General features: G+C 36.1%; 1 protein-coding gene across 1 annotated transcript; it reads right to left on the bottom strand.

The window, feature by feature from the left end:
• Positions 1-3,226: 3,226 nt before the first annotated feature.
• LOC103874763 (NAC domain-containing protein 12) lies at positions 3,227-18,068 on the bottom strand. Its single transcript, XM_009153203.3, is given in 12 exon segments — positions 3,227-3,918; positions 3,921-4,286; positions 4,948-5,213; positions 5,287-12,247; positions 12,314-12,705; positions 12,807-13,348; positions 13,424-13,537; positions 15,157-15,267; positions 15,358-15,429; positions 15,527-15,727; positions 15,798-15,843; positions 16,002-18,068. Coding segments are annotated over 4 exon segments (1,083 nt in total). The 5' UTR covers positions 5,474-12,247; positions 12,314-12,705; positions 12,807-13,348; positions 13,424-13,537; positions 15,157-15,267; positions 15,358-15,429; positions 15,527-15,727; positions 15,798-15,843; positions 16,002-18,068; the 3' UTR covers positions 3,227-3,654.
• Positions 18,069-18,277: the final 209 nt, after the last annotated feature.

The following is an 18,277-nucleotide window of genomic DNA, read 5'->3' as shown; positions in this document are numbered from 1 at the left end:
GGGAGAATTGGTTTTCGCATGATCCATGAATTCAACCTAGCTCTTTTAGCGAAGCAGCTTTGGCGTCTTGTTCAATTTCCAGATTCATTAGTGGCGAGAGTTCTTCGGGGAAAATACTATCTCCTGAGTTCGCCTTTGCGAATCGGCGCAGTGGATAATCAATCTTATGTGTGGATGACTATTATAGCAGCAAGGAAGCTGTTACTTTTGGGTATCAGGAACAAAGTGCACTCAGGATATTAAATTAATGTTTGGCAGGATCCATGGATTCCCTCAACGCCAGCAAGGCAGGCTCGCCCCAGGGCCCCTGTAGTACATCCAAAGATGACCATCAGTAGTTCTATTAATTTTGAATCGAAGGAGTGGGATGCTCGACTACTGGAACAGTATGTAGACCAAGAGGACATACCAATGATTTAGAGTGTGGCCATGAGCCCTATTCATCGAGGTGATACGTTTTGTTGGAGCTATACCAAAAATGGTCAATATACAGTCAAGTCTGGATATTGGATAGCTACAAATATACTAACAAATGACGAGGAAAAAAAAGTTCTAGAGCCCAGTATAACCAAACTCCAAACCTTTGCTTGGAAAGTGAATGCACCACAACAGATTTGTCATCTTATATGACAATTAATCTCAGGGCAGGTAGCGGTCACAAGGAATCTGGTACGTCGCAATATGCGATGTGATAACTATTGCCCAAGATGTGGAGAGCCAGAAGAAACTGTTACTCATGCGATCTTCGAATGCCCACTGGCCTTACAAATATGGGCATTATCATCAACACCGTCAAGCTCTCAAACTTTCCCTATCTCGAGTATCTACGCCAACATGGACTATCTAGATTAGAGGAAGAATAGTATTATGGAGCCAGAAGATGATAGAGACTCTTATCCTTGGATAATCAGGTACATTTGGAAGGCTAGGAATGATAAACTTTTCAGAAGAATAGACAGAGACCCATTGGAGCTAGTCAGATATGCAGAGAGTGAGTGTAAGGTCTGGTACAATGCAAAAGATATTATACTTGTTCCTTCACATGCACACATTGTTGAAAAAACACAAGCCTTAAGCTTGGGCAATATTTTCATGGTGGCATGGACCGCCACAAATCAATTTAGTGGAATTGGATGGGTTTGGAAGGATAGCATGGGAAATATCCAACTAATGGGGACACAGAACTTAAGGAGGCGTGAGACAGAACTATACTCGGAACTGGAAGCGCTAAGATGAACAATGGAAAGTAAGAAGCAAGGCAACCAGAACTACATGAGAAAAACAGCTGATATCACTAAAGAAAGCAGTGTGGAAGATACATACACTTCCCAAGATTAAAATGTTCTTATGGTGTGCGTTATCAGGTGTGCTTGCAGTTACAGACATGCTAAATTTGAGAGGCCTGGATCTGGACTCGTTGTGCAAGGTATGCAAGTAAGACAGGGAGACCTTTAACCATCTCTTATTTTGCTGCAGTAATGCTGAGGAGATATGGAGTATTTAAGGAGTACCAAAATCGATTCGTGGTTTCTCTCCCTCTCTAGAGGAGAACTTTCAGTTTGTTTTCAACCTATTGGGTAACCAGAACAATGCTAGTTCAGAAATTCCATCACTGCCTTGGCTCCTATGTAATATATGGAAGAAGAGGAACGCTATCTTATATGCTGATACTCAGGGCTCAGGTGCCTTTATGGTGAAAAACGCGGAGGAAGAAGCTAAGTTATGGTTTGCCGAAAATGCGAAAGGGCGTGAGATGGAAGGCCATAGTGATGAGATGAGCAAGAGGAAGCGTTGGATCCCGCCATAAACAGGGGTTCGTAGGTTAAACATGCATGCTAACTGGAGGAATGCACAGCTACATAGTGGAATGGCTTGGATCGCATGAGACTACAGGGGTGATGTGAAACATCATGCCAGAGATGTGTTCATATGCTCACCCTCACGCTTGGTTGCTGAGTTGCGAGGTATCATATGGGTGCTACAGAGCGCAAGGGACCTCCGAGCTACGGACACTATTGTAGCATCAGACCATTAAGACACCATTGATGCACTATCTTCGCCTTCTAATTGGCCACGGTGCAGAGGTTTGCTTCAACCAGGGGCGGTCCTGTACTAACTGGGGCCACAAGCAAAAAAAATATGGGGGCCCATACAGAAACATAAAAACTTTGAAAATGAGAAGAAATTCAGTCAAAACTATTTTTTTTTCCTATTAGATCCCATTGAAATGATGATATTTTTGTTAGGACACATTTCTAACTTTATTGGCAATATTCTTTTGTACCATAAAACTTAAAAACATATATAAGAAAAAAAATTTTTTAAATGGGGGCCCAGAAAATTTGGGGGCCCAAGGCCGGTGCTTCATCTCGCTGTGCCGAGGGACGCCCCTGGCTTCAACAGATCTTTTGCCTAAGAGATCAGTTTCATTTGGTGGTCTTTAAAGGAGAAAAAATAGAGACAAATCAAATAGCCAGAGACATTGCCAAGAGCATAGTACGGAATGGTCTTTTGCAATCTTACCTAGCTCTAGGTGGTCCTGCTTGGCTGCACAATAGATTACAGCGAGAAACGCATGAAGTTAACTAACCAATCTTTCCCTTAAGATGTTAGTCTTTCATATATGCAATACTCTTTTTATCCTTGTCAGACATGTATAATGTCTAAATTCTGGTGCTTTGTATTGGTTTAAGCCTATTTCCAGACGTTAAAAAAACGGATATAAGTATGTTTTCAACGGTTTTATTTTTTTTTCAACATAAAGGGCAACTAAAGCAAAAATGGAATCAAAATGGTTTTATCTCATTAGGACAATGCTATTGAATTTTTTTCTATATTTTCAACTTTTTCCTAATTAAAATCAACCTTTAGCGAGAAGGTCATTTTTGAATAATCTTGCAATTACAATAGTTTCGTAACTTTCGTTTACGTAGTTTTTTTTTTTTAAGAAAGGGCAATCGTTTACGTAGTTAGATAAGTGGTAAAGTAGATTGTCGTATTTGCACGAGGAATAAGACATGGAGAATCTCCAACGAAAACAAAAAGATAACACAGTCGTGCCAAAGTTGAATTAATTATAGCGAAGCGAGAATCTTATTACATTGTGATGTTTTGGTACACTTAGTGTCTGACTGAAAGGTACTTTTAGAGTAAATATTTGAGTGGAAAACTTAGTTACTCCCAGTTACTCTCATAAATCACCAATCAGGTGAAAGACATATTTTTTTTTATTTACTCCATTACTATTGAAATGGAATAAAATGTTACACTACTCTACACATAAGTGAAACTTAATTTAATTTATGTTTCACCCATTTAATCCACTTTCCTCTCTCTCTCATTTTAACTTTCCCACTATATTTCACCTTTTTATTTTCCTTCCATTTACTCCAAAATTACCAATCACACTCTTAATGTATCCAAGTCAAACCAATATCACGTCATTTATTTATACATGTCTATCGCCGAAAAACGACAATGATACTTTATCAAGATTCTTCGTCATTTATTATTCAATTTTGTAAACTTTATGCTAATATAATATTTATAGTTTTGCCTTAAACAAATGTTATTAAACTTTATTTGTTTATTATATGTACCACAGTATATATTTTAGAAATTATCTTGTGTGTGTATGTTTATGTGTATATACAATCATACAGATAAATGAAGAAGAGGGTCTAAAGACGAAGGAGACGAAGAAGATTCTGCGAAGCTACTCCAGATATCGACATTATCATCATTATTCCAGTGAAGATCCCATCGCTGCATCATGGCATCACCATCTTCTTCTTCGTCAAAACTCGTACGATCACACGTATGATGACCATTGTTCAATTGCCACGCCACTAACCGGTCAAGACTAGCCCAATTACTGCAACCCGGTCTGCCGGTTATCTTCTCTTCAACCAAAGAGAGGAATCGAGTTGGTTAGTGGTCGTTAAACATTGGCCGACAAGATTTTCAGATTTGGGTGTCTCAAGACTTGGGAGTTGCATGAATAAAAGATCGTCTTGATGTTGATTTTTGGTTTGGATCTCGGGCATGAAAATATTGGGACCGGAACGGTCCATGCATAGAAGAACGTGGTCCAAAACGGTTGCGTTTAGAGTGTTGTGAAAGGTGGTGGGCCTTCTGTTTTCGTCAGTGTCATCAGGTGAAGAAAATAGAGTGATTTTAGGAGAATCGTCGATCTTTTGATAATTTTTCTTCCTGAACACTCGACATACCACCCAACCGTCTTCGTTGTAACTCATTGGGTCTTCAGTTACAACATCAGAACAGCCCTGCTAATGGAACAGACCGATCAATTAAAAATGCATTAGAAGATTATGAAGACTTTGACGTCGTAAATGCGACTAGTTGAAGTTGTTGGGTGCAAAATACATAGCGAAACAACGACATAGGACTATGTCGTGCCTATAAGTATATTTAATTAAAAACATCAAATGTCCTAATTGAAAGAATATGCCCTGAATATTCTCAATCAGTTTTGTAATCACTTTAATATAGGAGATCGATAATTCTGTTGTAACAAACTCACTGTTATATATACTTGTACATGAGATGAATAAACTCAAGCAAAAAACTTTTGGGGACCATTCCATTGTAGAAACTCAAAGGACAGTTTTTGTTTTTAATTCTAACAATATATATATGTGTGTGATTTAATTCAATGTTAGGAAGTAATTAAAAATTAAAATGAAATTTGAAACAATATTAAAGTAAGCAATCATACAAAAATTCTATAAAAGGTTTTCTAATTATATCCTTTGCGGATAATTTCTGTTAAATCGCCTAGAACCCCTATTAATCTAGGAACTTCTATGAAATATTATTTTTAATATTTTTGTCTTAGTGAAACGAATCTATAGTGCGTACTAGCTAATTCTAGACTTGATCTGCCTCTTACAACCTACAATGATTATTGATGATAGCTACACTTACATTACTTGTTGGAGTATCGTCGAGGCGATACTCATGCATGATCCAATCAGATTTTTCACCATGAGGAGCTCTTCCTTTATAGAACACGAGGGTCTTTCTCAATCCAATTCTCCGGACACAACTATAGATGATCTTATCACGTCCAGTAGCTTTCCAGAATCCAGCGACTGTTGCCCGGTTTGTTCTAGTCCCGGTTGGATATTTCTTGTCCTTATGACTGAAGAAGTACCAATCGTTCTGTGGCGTCAACCCGATTCTACATTCCTCTGCATTTGCTAACCAAAATGGTTCAAAAAAGAAAAGAGGTTTTGATATAAAGGTTTTATGTGTTAGAAGAACCTTGAATATCCCAAGGCTCAAGCTTGTTGAGATCTACTTCACGAATGACATCAAGATCGATCTTTTGAGAGTGAACTTTCTTGCGGAGATAGTAATGGAGAAGTTCTTCTTCTGTTGGATGGAATCTGAAACCTGGAGGCACTTTTGATTGTCCATTAATTGAAAGATTTACATTTTTCTCCGCCATTGATGATGATAACGATATCTTTTTAGTTTGTTTTTGCTCTAGTAGAGTAGAGAAGTTGAATGATTACAAGTGAAGTGGTTACAACTTAGCATAGCAGGCGATGAGATCATTTTATAATGGTGGTGGGATCACTCGAGGATACAGCCCCTAATAAGGGGGAAATTATTATTTAAATAAAGATGTGGAAAATTAGAATGCATTAAAGTGTCTTTATGCTATTAAATAATTTATTAAATTTTTGATTTATGTTTAAATCGAAATTGATCATGTGTAGGTTGTGACGTAATTAGTTCATATTTCTTTTGACGTCTAATGTCATGTATATGTCAGTATATACTAAGGGAAAAATATTAACGTAGGTACGCAGATTTAGTGGACATAAAGCTTGTTGTTTTCTTGTAACTACTTATTACAGAATCTGAGTTTTAGGTGAAAAAGTAAAAAAGAGTATACATAAAAGATTCATGCAGCAGAAATGACAATAGCGTTAACTTTTTGTCGGTAATTCTTCGAATATTGTTATTAATAAAATTTCTTAGATGGTTGAATCAAAACCATTTAACAAAAAGGGCATTGAAAGGAAGTTCGAATCCAATTACCACCCAATTAGAAGTCTGACTTCAACTTTTTCATATATTTGAAACAAAAAACAAAAACTAATAGACGTTGTTTGTGGAAGCCCCTTGTTCAGTGGTTTGACTAAGGGTTCATTAATGCTTCTACACCAATAGGTCTGGATTTCGATTCCCGGAGAAAGCGGAATTATGCGAATTAATGGAGAAGCGGCTTACAAGAAATTTGCAGCATAGCGCAAAGAGTATCGTCAAGGGTGGATCCGATAGGGCGGCTCAGGTAATGCAGTCAGACGTGAATCTTCATAAGGCGGGTAGAATTGTAGGCTGTGGAATCGTCTGTAATATTTCTCCGAGTTTGTAATAGCATAATATATCCAGTGTTAAAAAGAAAAGTAGACGTTGTTTAATTTTGGTTTATTGTTTACAATTAAACTTTAAACCATTTTTGCTCAATCATATATATAAGAAAACCAAAATGGTTCAATATAGGTTTGTTTTCCACTTCCACGCCAAGCAATAGGATAGGTGACGTTATCAATATTAGGGATAGGACGGCTCCCGATATCCAGAAAATTTAGGGTATCTTTGATCAAGATTTGTGGTTTCCGAATATCCATCTAGATATTATACTATCCATGGCATTTAGATCCGGATCCGGATCCAAAAAATAATAAAAAATTATTAAAAAAACTAAAATTCTAAAGGGTAATACATAAAATAAATATTTATACAAGATTTATTAATATCCATATTCGAAACTACGCTAGGCGTGAGTTGGGCGGTCTGTCTGGGCCTAGCGAGTTAACACAAAATCGGAGATTAATCGGAGATTAAACGAGGATTAATTTTTTAACCTTTTATGTATATTTCTATAGATAAATATAATAGTTGAATGAAAACGGATGTAAAAGCGTTGGCTCTATTGGTTATTACATTGCAGCTGCAATTTCTAGTTTGGCTAGCCGGGTTCGAAGGTATTGAGTGCTAGTTTTATTGTTTTATTTTCTTTTCTTTTTAATGTAGGGTAAAATGATAATTTAATCATCATCTCCTACCTTTTGACCTGCAATTTTTCGGGGTTTCAAAGCAGCCATCACGGTCCTTTCACAGTTAAATCACTCTTTTAAATTTTATATGTCAATTCAAGTAAATTTTCGTAGATCCAACTGAAAGAAACCGAATTTTAACCAAAACTGGAACAAAAAAAGTTTTCAAAAAAAAAAAAACCGATTTGATGACCGATTATAGCTAACTCGCCACGGTGGTTGGCCGCCGCACGCTTACTCGCCGGATTTCCGGCCGCCTGGATCGAGTTTTCGAACATGGATTAATATATATATGTATATAATATTATAAAAATATAATATAAAATTGTAAAACTAAATTTATGTATAATATTAATATATCAAATAAAATTATTAATAAAATTAAAAATTAAATATATTTTAAAATTACGGATCTTGATCCGTATATCGAATTTAAAAATCAAAATATCCGAATCTCAATCTGGTTTTGACGGATCTCAGATTTTGCTATCCGGATCTTGATCCGCGCATCCCATATATCTGGATTCGTAACGGATCTGGAGTAGATCTCAGATTGGATATGGATCCCGGATAATAAGTCCAAACCCTAATCAATATATCGGCCGAGAGCCACTAAAAATAGTCTTTTGTTTTGCCATTGCTAGTTGTGATTTGTTAAGAGTTGGGTTCTAACTTGACATTGTCAGTTTAACTGCCATAAGAAGCTTCATTGGCGCTTGGTCCGAGATGAGCAAAGATGAAGTGGACACTTGCATACAACCAAGTGGTCACTTTGATCATTACTAGCCAAAAACAACCTCCAAAGTCAAGCTATATAACTATAACAAAGTGCTGAGTGAGAGGCAACTCACTATTAGGTATTTTATATAGCTTTCCTTATTACATGTTATTTATTTTTGTTTTTACCATATTGCAGGGCTAAATAAATAAAAAATAGAAATACCAGAAAAATAAAAATTAGAAAATAGAAAAACCAGAAAAACAAAAAAAAGAGAACCAAGGAGAAGTTACTTGTCATCGACCGATGAGACAAGGTCGACATCGATTGACAACATGACACTAGCACCGATCGATAGTCACATTTCTGTGTCGATCGACATCGACATCAACGATCAGGTATACCATTCTCCTTGTTACATTCAGTACTTATGATTTATATTCTCACCAAACTCCGACTAGATATACGCTGGTGACAGTGTAATTTAAGTATGAGGGGAGGTTTACTAATATTATTTACCTATGAGTTTTAAAAATGTTTTATTGAGCTAAGAAAGGGACAATGAACTACAATTTTCCTTACTCATCTAACCACTCTTTAGCACCATTTTTAGATTTATTGACTGAAGATAGTACTATAGATGCTAAAGTGGATCAGTCTACCAGTTATTCACACTTGTTGAGAATGTTTGGAAGAACCAAAGCTGACCTACAATTTAATTGTGTTTAACTTGCTTGTCTTAGGGCTTGGTATACATTGGATCGGAATCCTCCTGCAAGTCTAGAAGGTATTAGACTTAGTGTCACTGATTTTCCTTCCACCTCTCTTTGGCATCCCTATATACATAAAAGATTGAGATGATTTTCTGAGATGAAGAGGGGTAGGTACATTACCTATGATCCGACTATTATAATTCAAAGGAATGACCACACATTGTTTGGAAGTAATGGATAGATACATTATCGATGACCCCACTATTCGCCTAAAAATTTGCCAAAAAAAACCTCTGATTCAGAGAAGAGGGAAGAGAGAGGGGAAATCAGAAAAGGTTATCTGCAACTCCAAATACTTGCTTGAGTTGATTCCATGTGTTCGGTGATCGATACTCCCAAGCTAAAGCTTACACCTTTTGTTTATATGTATTAAATGAGGTCAGTAGAGAGGTTAGCCAGACATGATTAGTTAAGTTGTTTGATGAATGGAATTCATTGCTAAGCTAGGATATTACATAGAAAGTACTTCTAAGTTAAGATTGATTTGATGTGGTTGCAATATTGTTGAGGCGATAGTAAGTTCTTTAATTATGTGAGTCCCTGATGTTTCAAACCGCTTCCAGAGAGACTGCTTATTGTTTTACTTGAGGACAAGCAAAAGAATAAGTATATAGGTGTTTTCAAATATATTATAGTTGTTTGGAGTCTTTCTAGTATGTTTTCAGGTTTTGGAGGGATTTGGAGGAAAGTTGTGATTTTGGTACATTTTGGAGATAAAATGATAAAGACTCGTAGTTGACCATCGACCACGACTATCGATCGATGGGCGAAGGCAACCATCGATCAACACACACTCTGTGGTATCGATCGACGATGAAGCGCACAGAAACAAGATTGGGTTTCAGCCGACTTAAAGCCCAAGTCCCATAAGAATTACCAGATTACCCCTGACGAGTTTTAACTTAATATTTATGTGCTTGCCATTGTTCTAGGCAACACACGCTTTCATACTTTCTACTTTTCTTACATCAAAATAACTTAATATTTTCTTTACTCTATCTTAATTACGCAATATGTTTATGTTATTTTCATGAATTGCTTAGCCATATCTGAGTAGATCATCTTGTCAGATTAAGGGTTCCGATATTCATGAGGGATTAACCCAAAATATAGAATTTACTAAGTGTCAGAATATTAATCAACTAGACTGTTCTTAATGCATGTGTTCTACAATAGCTAATTAGAACTTTGCCTATAGATATTAGGGCACATTCGAAAGATTGGTTCTTTGTCTGAAATAGTTTAGGTTGTGGATTGCTAGAAACAAGCGTAAGCTGATTTAGTTAACCTAGTGAACACGTTCAAACCGTTCGCAACGCTCCCTGAAAGGAACGTTGATTGATACAAAATTGACAACTCTCTAGTTGTATCGATCGACGGACTGAAAGGTGTATCGATCGACACCACGTCGTTGGAATCGATCGACTCTTTCTCAGGACCAACATGCGATAGTTGAGGTCCTAGATCCGGCGATAGATAGCCTAAATATACGAAAGTTGATCGGTTTTTCTAATTGTTTGAGTTCTATAATATCCATATATACTTAGTCTATATATCTATAATCTTGATTGACTGAATAGAAACCCTAAGTCTAACGTCTCCCTCATCAATTTTAAAACCCAATCAATCTACTGAACAATTACTTGTTCATCATTGTCATTTACAGCTTTACAACCATTCAACCTAGCTTAACTCCATAACTAGATTAGATCTATTGTGTGCCTTAGCTCTCTGTGAAATCGATCCTAAAGTACTGCAATTGAACCTCTTATTTGAGAGAGTACAAATCACTTATAGGGTTATTTGAGTGATATTAGATCTCCATATCTATAAAGAAGTAGCTAGCCTCAAAATTCCAAATCTTTCAGAGCATGTTTAGTCCAACAATCTTCTTCACCATTGGATATCAATTTTTCACTTTTTATAACACCGATGAAAATTCTCACAAAAACTTGTTGACTTGAAAACATCTTTTTGAATATGAAACCGATCAGGTGGACAGCTACTCTCGCTTCACATATATATCAGAACGAAAATCATCCATCTATTTTCCGTATGTCTTCTACTGAATTAATGCATATTCATCAGTTTGCAACATCCGGAAGAGATTTTAAACGGAAAACCAAATTGATTTCAACAACAAATAATACAACGGGAACATCAGGTGTATTACTTTTATTGTTAAACTAGATCTATTGTCCGCGCTACGCGCGGATTCTGTTTTATGAATTTTTTTTAGAAACATTTTTTTAATTTAAGTTATTAAATTAAAAAAATCTACTCTTATTGAATCAATGAATTTAAAAAAAAATTTAAATCAAGTGTATTTAATATGAGATTTCTGCAAAGTCACTAAAACTGATTTGTAATTATATATTATTCAATTAACAATTTGTAAGAACTATATCAAATCAACCATTATTCAATTGTTAATAATATTTAGTGAGACAAACTTTTGATAAAGATCTTTGGAGAGTTGATATTTATTTTAGTTAAAAATAGTAACATTTCTATAGATGTTATTTGATGAAACTTGAAAATAAATTATTAGTACTATTCAAATTAGCACATAAGAGTCAAGACTTGCTCATAAGAGAACATTGTTGCCACTGATGTTCTGGTGATGTAGAATTTTCTTGATTCAGACCTTTCTCCTATTTTTTTTTTAATTTTTATTAGATTAGACATTTGGTCATTTCTTTCAAATAGCAATTTTTAAGTTTTTTCACAAAAACAGTTATCAGAAAATAAAATGACCAAAACAATATTTTATTTTTTATTTTGAAATTTTTATTTTTTTTTTAATTTGAAATTTGAAATTTCATCCATTAAACTTCACCCTTAACTTTAAATCTTAAACCCTAAATTATATACCTTGAACTCTATATTCTACACCCCAGCCCTACTCTATAATGAAAAATTTTGGTCATTTTGTTTTTTAAGGATTATATATGTGATAAAAACTTTTTTTTTGGCCATCTTATTTTAATAATTTAATTTATTGTAATACATAGCATTTTTTATTTTGTATATTTTGATGTACTTTTAGCATGAATATAACAATAGTAGAAAAATGTAAGATATGTTCCTCAGTGTTTTTATCTACAAATTGTTATATTTAAGATTTAGTCTTCTTCTTTCAGTTGATTAGAAATTGTTACATTTAAGATTTAGTCTTCTTCCTTCAGTTGAATAGTGGTACAGAGATTACTTGTTAACTGTTATGCAAGTATTTATCTATGATCTTGTGATCTGAATCAATCTTTTATTTTTATTTACAGAAAGATTAATCTGTAGAACTAATCATAAACTCTAAAAAGCTATGGTGCGACACTGCCATTAATTAAAAGTTTGCAACTTGTCACAAAAGAAGACAATACCAGACTGTTTTTAGAATCCTACAACTCCAAGATTCATCACATGGTAGAAGGTAATACACAGTTGAAATAAAATCATTGATCACACTCCATATATACCTTTCCCTCAATAGAAGACAATATAGGCGACATGAACATAGCAGCAGCTTGAGTTTCAGAGCCGTGATTCAATCTGGTGGTCACCAAGCCGCTCCACAACCATGTTGCATTGGCCAGTAGTCATTGGTTCGTCACAGAAAAGACCAAGGCTTGGGCGGTCTCCTTAATTGTAACACCACAAACTCCCTACAAAAGTAGCACTGATTCACTAAAAACAAAAGCCTTGGGAACAAAAAGGCAAAAGTTATTTACCAAAAAAAGGCAAAAGATTCATCAGAATCATTCATGTTATCTTCTTCCCTCGAGTGACGGCATTTGTCTCTCCTTGGATTACAATGTACTTTGTGCCACAAACGAACACTCCCGTTGCAGCAAGCGTTCCAGGCTCAGCAAACAGCTGTCGATGCCACTGATTTCCTCAGGCTTCAAGCCTTCAAGTAAAACAAAGATAATACTAAAACGATAAGAAAACAATAACACAGACCTGGGACAATGCAAGCTGAGCTTTTCACTAAGAATTTACAACAGAAAACTCATTTCGAGTACAACAAAATATCAGTGAACACTTCAATCTTGACCACAAGGAATTCCCTAGTTCCAACGTTTAAAACTTGCGATTGCATACAATCTGCAGAAGCTTTTCCCTGTTAAAACAATTTGTATAAGACACCAAGAGACATCAATCTATCAAGAAATGGTCAAAGAGTTAAGCTTTCCTTTGCTTGAAAGGAATAGATTTTATTACCATCATGTAGGAATTGCAGTTAACCAATCTGATAGTCCATACAACGTTTTTGAGACAACCACGTGAAGTATAATGACCCATTCTTCTATTCTCTCCCGCTAGATCCTTGCACCTGATCCTCTCATGTAGCCATCTTCATCCCTCACCTCCCACCCCTCATCTGAGTATCTGACCCAACAAACAGGACAAAGAAAAACAACCATGTTATAAACACAGAGAGAGAGAGAAGAGAGAGAGAGAGAGAGAGAGAGAGAGAGAGAGAGAGAGAGAGAGAGAGAGAGAGAGAGAGAGAGAGAGAGAGAGAGAGAGAGAGAGAGAGAGAGAGAGAGAGAGAGAGAGAGAGAGAGAGAGAGAGAGAGAGAGAGAGAGAGAGAGAGAGAGAGAGAGAGAGAGAGAGGAGAAGGAAATTAAAAATTATGAGACAGTTCAATCTTTGTTTATCACAACTCCAGTCAAGAGCTCTGTCGAGTTTCATGTTGGCAGAAGACCATTTTCTCTATCCACGTGGTTCATAATATATGTGATCAAAAAATCATGCAAACCTATAGCCAATGGAAGCATAAACCTCAAGATTAAAACTTGGGGGAACATCATAAAGTATTAGTTTTGAAGTTGACCTTAGATTTTGGGATGCATTTAACAGCAGCCTCTCTTTCTTGAACATAGCAGAGCAGGTGTTATAAAAAATGACACCTCCCGATCTCTTCCCCTGACTCCATCCTACTCTGAAACTGCAGACGTTTGTTTCAGAAAAAAAAATTGAAAACTTGTCACTTTGTAGTAATTTAAATAGAGCAAGCCCAGTAAATTATTATTTCTAGAATCTGACAGCAGCGAAATGAAACTCCCGCTCCTCTCCCTCGCACTAAACTACATCGCTGAATACCAATCTCATCGTTGTTTAGGCCAATGAAAGAAGTTTTGGCCGACGAACAACCCACAAGACTCTACAGATATTATTAGGAAGGCCTTGACAAATAGCACATATCTGTGAAATAGACGTGAAGCATTCCAGCAATGGAAATAGATCTTTGTCTGAATTTGAAAGTTGTTGCCACTTTGCGACCAGTGCAGGCATCAGAATTTCAAGATAAGCAGGCTGCAGTATATGGAATAAAAATACAATATTTAAGGAGCTAAAAATTTATTAGAACAAATTAAACTTAGTCAAACCCAATCGTCATAATACCTTATTTAACTCTTCTCTAACCGAATCTGCCAGTGTTCCAATAGCATCATAAACAATTCTTAAGTTCCGCCTCTGTACATGAAAATAGAGATTTATTCTGGCAAAGAAAGGATATATAACTACCTGATACTTTCCAAAAGCGCACATTAGATGCTGGAGTATTACTCCCAGGTGTGGCACTAACTCTTCAGCGGCATCCTCTTCAACAGTTGCAAAAGCTGAACAGGCAGCCTCCTGGACCCGCTTGTTCGAATCCAAGAGTCTGCGGAGAAGACCCATAAGAACTTTCTCAAACTGTTCGTAACCCTTTGGATTGCCAGTTTCCTAGAAAACAAAAAGAAGTAAGTCATTTTAAGACCGTTTTGAAGCATGGAATCTTCTGTTTCGAATCATACCTGGATAAGATACTTGCCAAATCGAGAAAGCGTCCAGCAAGATATGCTTCGAATGAGAGGGAAAATAAAGCGATGAAATGAGAATTTATGAACTCATCGTTGTTTAAGTAAAACTGATCATGAGAGCATCCAATGTCTCTGCTCGATCCTCCTAGTTAAGAGGTATAAAGCCAACCATTAAAGGATTAACAATTTTCAATCGTACCCAATGATTTCGGTGGCTTCGGTATCCCGGATTTGGGTCCGTTTCCATTCTGTGATGAACGGAAAACCTTCTTCTTCTTCTTGACGGAAACAGTTGGAGAATACGGTGAGGCAACTTCGAAGCCCGGAGAAGTCGGAGTTCCTCGACGGTCTTCAGCCAAGTCGGAGGTGGCGGCAAAGATGGTCGCAGGCGTGTATCGATGTGGCGGTTGTGTAACCCCGAAACACCGTGGATACAGATTCCGGCGGCCAGAGTTTATGTTGAGATAATGACAAAGGTACCATCTCCTTTCATGTTTCTCAGGTTCGGAAAGGACGAATGGAGATGGAGATCGTCTCCTGCGCAACAGAGAAGGAGATAGAGATCCTCGCGATGGTTCGGTGGTGCGCTCTCCGATTAGGTTTCGTCAATGGGCTTACGGGCCAACGCGATAAAGAAAAAAAATAAAGAAGCCCATCAGCCCAATCCGACGTGGAATTAAAAATCTGACGTGGACATGCTGTATGGAGCTCATATAACCCTTTTAATATAGTATAGAAGGCCTTGACAAATAGCACATACCTGTGAAATAGACGTGAAGCATTCCAGCAATGGAAATAGATCTTTGTCTGAATTTGAAAGTTGTTGCCACTTTGCGACCAGTGCAGGCATCAGAATTTCAAGATAAGCAGGCTGCAGTATATGGAATAAAAATACAATATTTAAGGAGCGAAAAATTTATTAGAACAAACAAAACTTAGTCAAATCCAATCGTCATAATACCTTATTTAACTCTTCTCTAACCGAATCTGCCAGTGTTCCAATAGCATCATAAACAATTCTTAAGTTCCGCCTCTGTACATGAAAATAGTGTATAGAAACAGTTGTTTGAAGTAGTAAATAATAGCCTGTCACAGAGATTTATTCTGGCAAAGAAAGGATATATAACTACCTGATACTTTCCAAAAGGGCACATTAGATGCTGGAGTATTACTCCCAGGTGTGGCACTAACTCTTCAGCGGCATCCTCTTCAACAGTTGCAAAAGCTGAACAGGCAGCCTCCTGGACCCGCTTGTTCGAATCCAAGAGTCTGCGGAGAAGACCCATAAGAACTTTCTCAAACTGTTCGTAACCCTTTGGATTGCAAGTTTCCTATAAAACAAGAAGAAGTAAGTCATTTAAGACCGTTTTGAAGCATGGAATCTTCTGTTTCGAATCATACCTGGATAAGATACTTGCCAAATCGAGAAAGCGTCCAGCAAGATATGCTTCGAATGAGAGGGAAAAAAAACGATGAAATCAGAATTTATGAACTCATCGTTGTTTAAGTAAAACTGATCATGAGAGCATCCAATGTCTCTGCTCGATCCTCCTAGTTAAGAGGTATAAAGCCAACCATTAAAGGATTAACAATTTTCAATCGTACCCAATGATTTCGGTGGCTTCGGTATCCCGGATTTGGGTCCGTTTCCATTCTGTGATGAACGGAAAACCTTCTTCTTCTTCTTGACGGAAACAGTTGGAGAATACGGTGAGGCAACTTCGAAGCCCGGAGAAGTCGGAGTTCCTCGACGGTCTTCAGCCAAGTCGGAGGTGGCGGCAAAGATGGTCGCAGGCGTGTATCGATGTGGCGGTTGTGTAACCCCAAAACACCGTGGATACAGATTCCGGCGGCCAGAGATTATGTTGAGATAATGACAAAGGTACCATCTCCTTTCACGTTTCTCAGGTTCGGAAAGGACGAATGGAGATGGAGATCGTCTCCTGCGCAACAGAGAAGGAGATAGAGATCCTCGCGATGGTTCGGTGGTGCGCTCTCCGATTAGGTTTCGTCAATGGGCTTACGGGCCAACGCGATAAAGAAAAAAAATAAAGAAGCCCATCAGCCCAATCCGACGTGGAATTAAAAATCTGACGTGGACATGCTGTATGGAGCTCATATAACCCTTTTAATATAGTATAGATGTTCAAATATCTGGGAAAGTAATCTTTATCACTGAATCATCCAAATGAATACCGAAAAAACATAGAGAGAAACTCTCAGATTTACTCATAAAATAGAAACTAAATATAATCTTTAGCCATAACCGATGTAGTTATTATAACTTCAAAAATATATACATAAACCAAGTATAAAACTATTTAAATAATAAAAAGATAATAATAGTTATATTCATTTTAAATATTTTTTCCTAATCAAAGATACATCCTAAGATTAGACATATCTTAGAAATTTTAATTGTAGTATCTTGCAAAACATGTGTCATATAAAAGATTGTAGTATCTTGCATTATCTAGTCACCTAGCCTTGTAAAATAATGGTTAACTAGAAAAGGAACTTGAGTTTTTAGGATTGCTAGTATTTTTGTAATTACAGGGTTTGAACTTTTAACATCTGCATAATTTTCAGGATGAACTTTATCGTCGAATGATTTATTCACCTTATTTTTAATGTATTTAAAATGTGATACATTTTTGACTGATCAAGTGAAAATAATTAGACAATTTCACTTTTAAAAAAGTGATCACTATTTTAAATTTTATAGCATTTTCAATCTCATTTAAAAAAAGTTCTATTTTTGAGTGAGTGTTTTTCAATTCTATTTTCTATTTTAATCTATAATGAAGTAAAAAGTAAGCTTACTCTAGAAAAAATGAAATAATCATATTCACTACTTCATTTTCTTACCCATTAGTTAATTTTTCATTCCAGATATAATAGTTTTAATAGAAAAAATTTATTAGAATTAATTTATTTAAAATAAAATTACACACTGGAAATGGTTTCAGAGATACATGTCAATTTTTCCTCATGTAGGAACCACTAGATTACTTGGTTATCTTTTTCCAGTATCTTTCCAAGACAATTAATTGATAAGATGTGATAAAGTGTGACATTCCACCTTCATTTCATGATTTTCATCATATTCATCTAGCCCAGTCCCCAATGCATCTCTATTTCAAGCTTGTCACCTAAAATAAGAAGTATTTAAACAATCCAGACAATCTTATTTTCTCATTGAACCCTGATCCATACTTATCTTTTTTTTAAAGAATGTTAAATTAAATTAAATTTATAAAAAATTACAACTTGTGTGACTGTTTTATGTCTGCAATGATTCTGAAAGACTGAAACACTAGATTGCTTTTCCAATAGTAAAACACTTATCGATCAATAACATAAGAGCCCAATTGCTTTTCTAAAAGGATTCACAATGTTAAGAACGGAGGGATTGGTCATTGCGCAGACCATTGTGCTCTGCATGTAGCTTGTTTGATTAACAAAATAATCTCGAGCAATTGTGTTCGTTAATTACTATTTTTGCAAAGAAAAAAAAATAGTAGTCCCATTTTGTTTTGCCTTTAGATATTGAAATAGTTAAACAATTTAAATAGAGTAGAACTTTGATAAAAAAGAAAATTGGAGAGTAGGAAATAGGATACCCGTTCGGGTTCGGATCGGGTATTTCGGATTTTCGGGTATTTCGGTATAGAGGTGTAGAACCCGTTCGGGTATTTCTGTACTTCGGGTCGGGTTCGGGTATTTTTAGTTCGGATTCGGTTTTTTCGGATCGGGTTCGGATATTTAGATTTTGAAAAAAAAATTAAAATTTTTATTTCTCAAGTTTCTTGTAGTTAAAAATATAACTTTCAGTTAACTAATTTTTTTTATTTTTAATAGATTGAATGGTTAATAGATTT

Source organism: Brassica rapa, chromosome A05, assembly GCF_000309985.2.
Source record: "Brassica rapa cultivar Chiifu-401-42 chromosome A05, CAAS_Brap_v3.01, whole genome shotgun sequence".
NCBI lineage: Eukaryota > Viridiplantae > Streptophyta > Magnoliopsida > Brassicales > Brassicaceae > Brassica > Brassica rapa.
The sequence above is the reverse complement of the archived record's forward strand: the minus strand, read 5'-3'. Positions and strand labels throughout refer to the sequence as shown.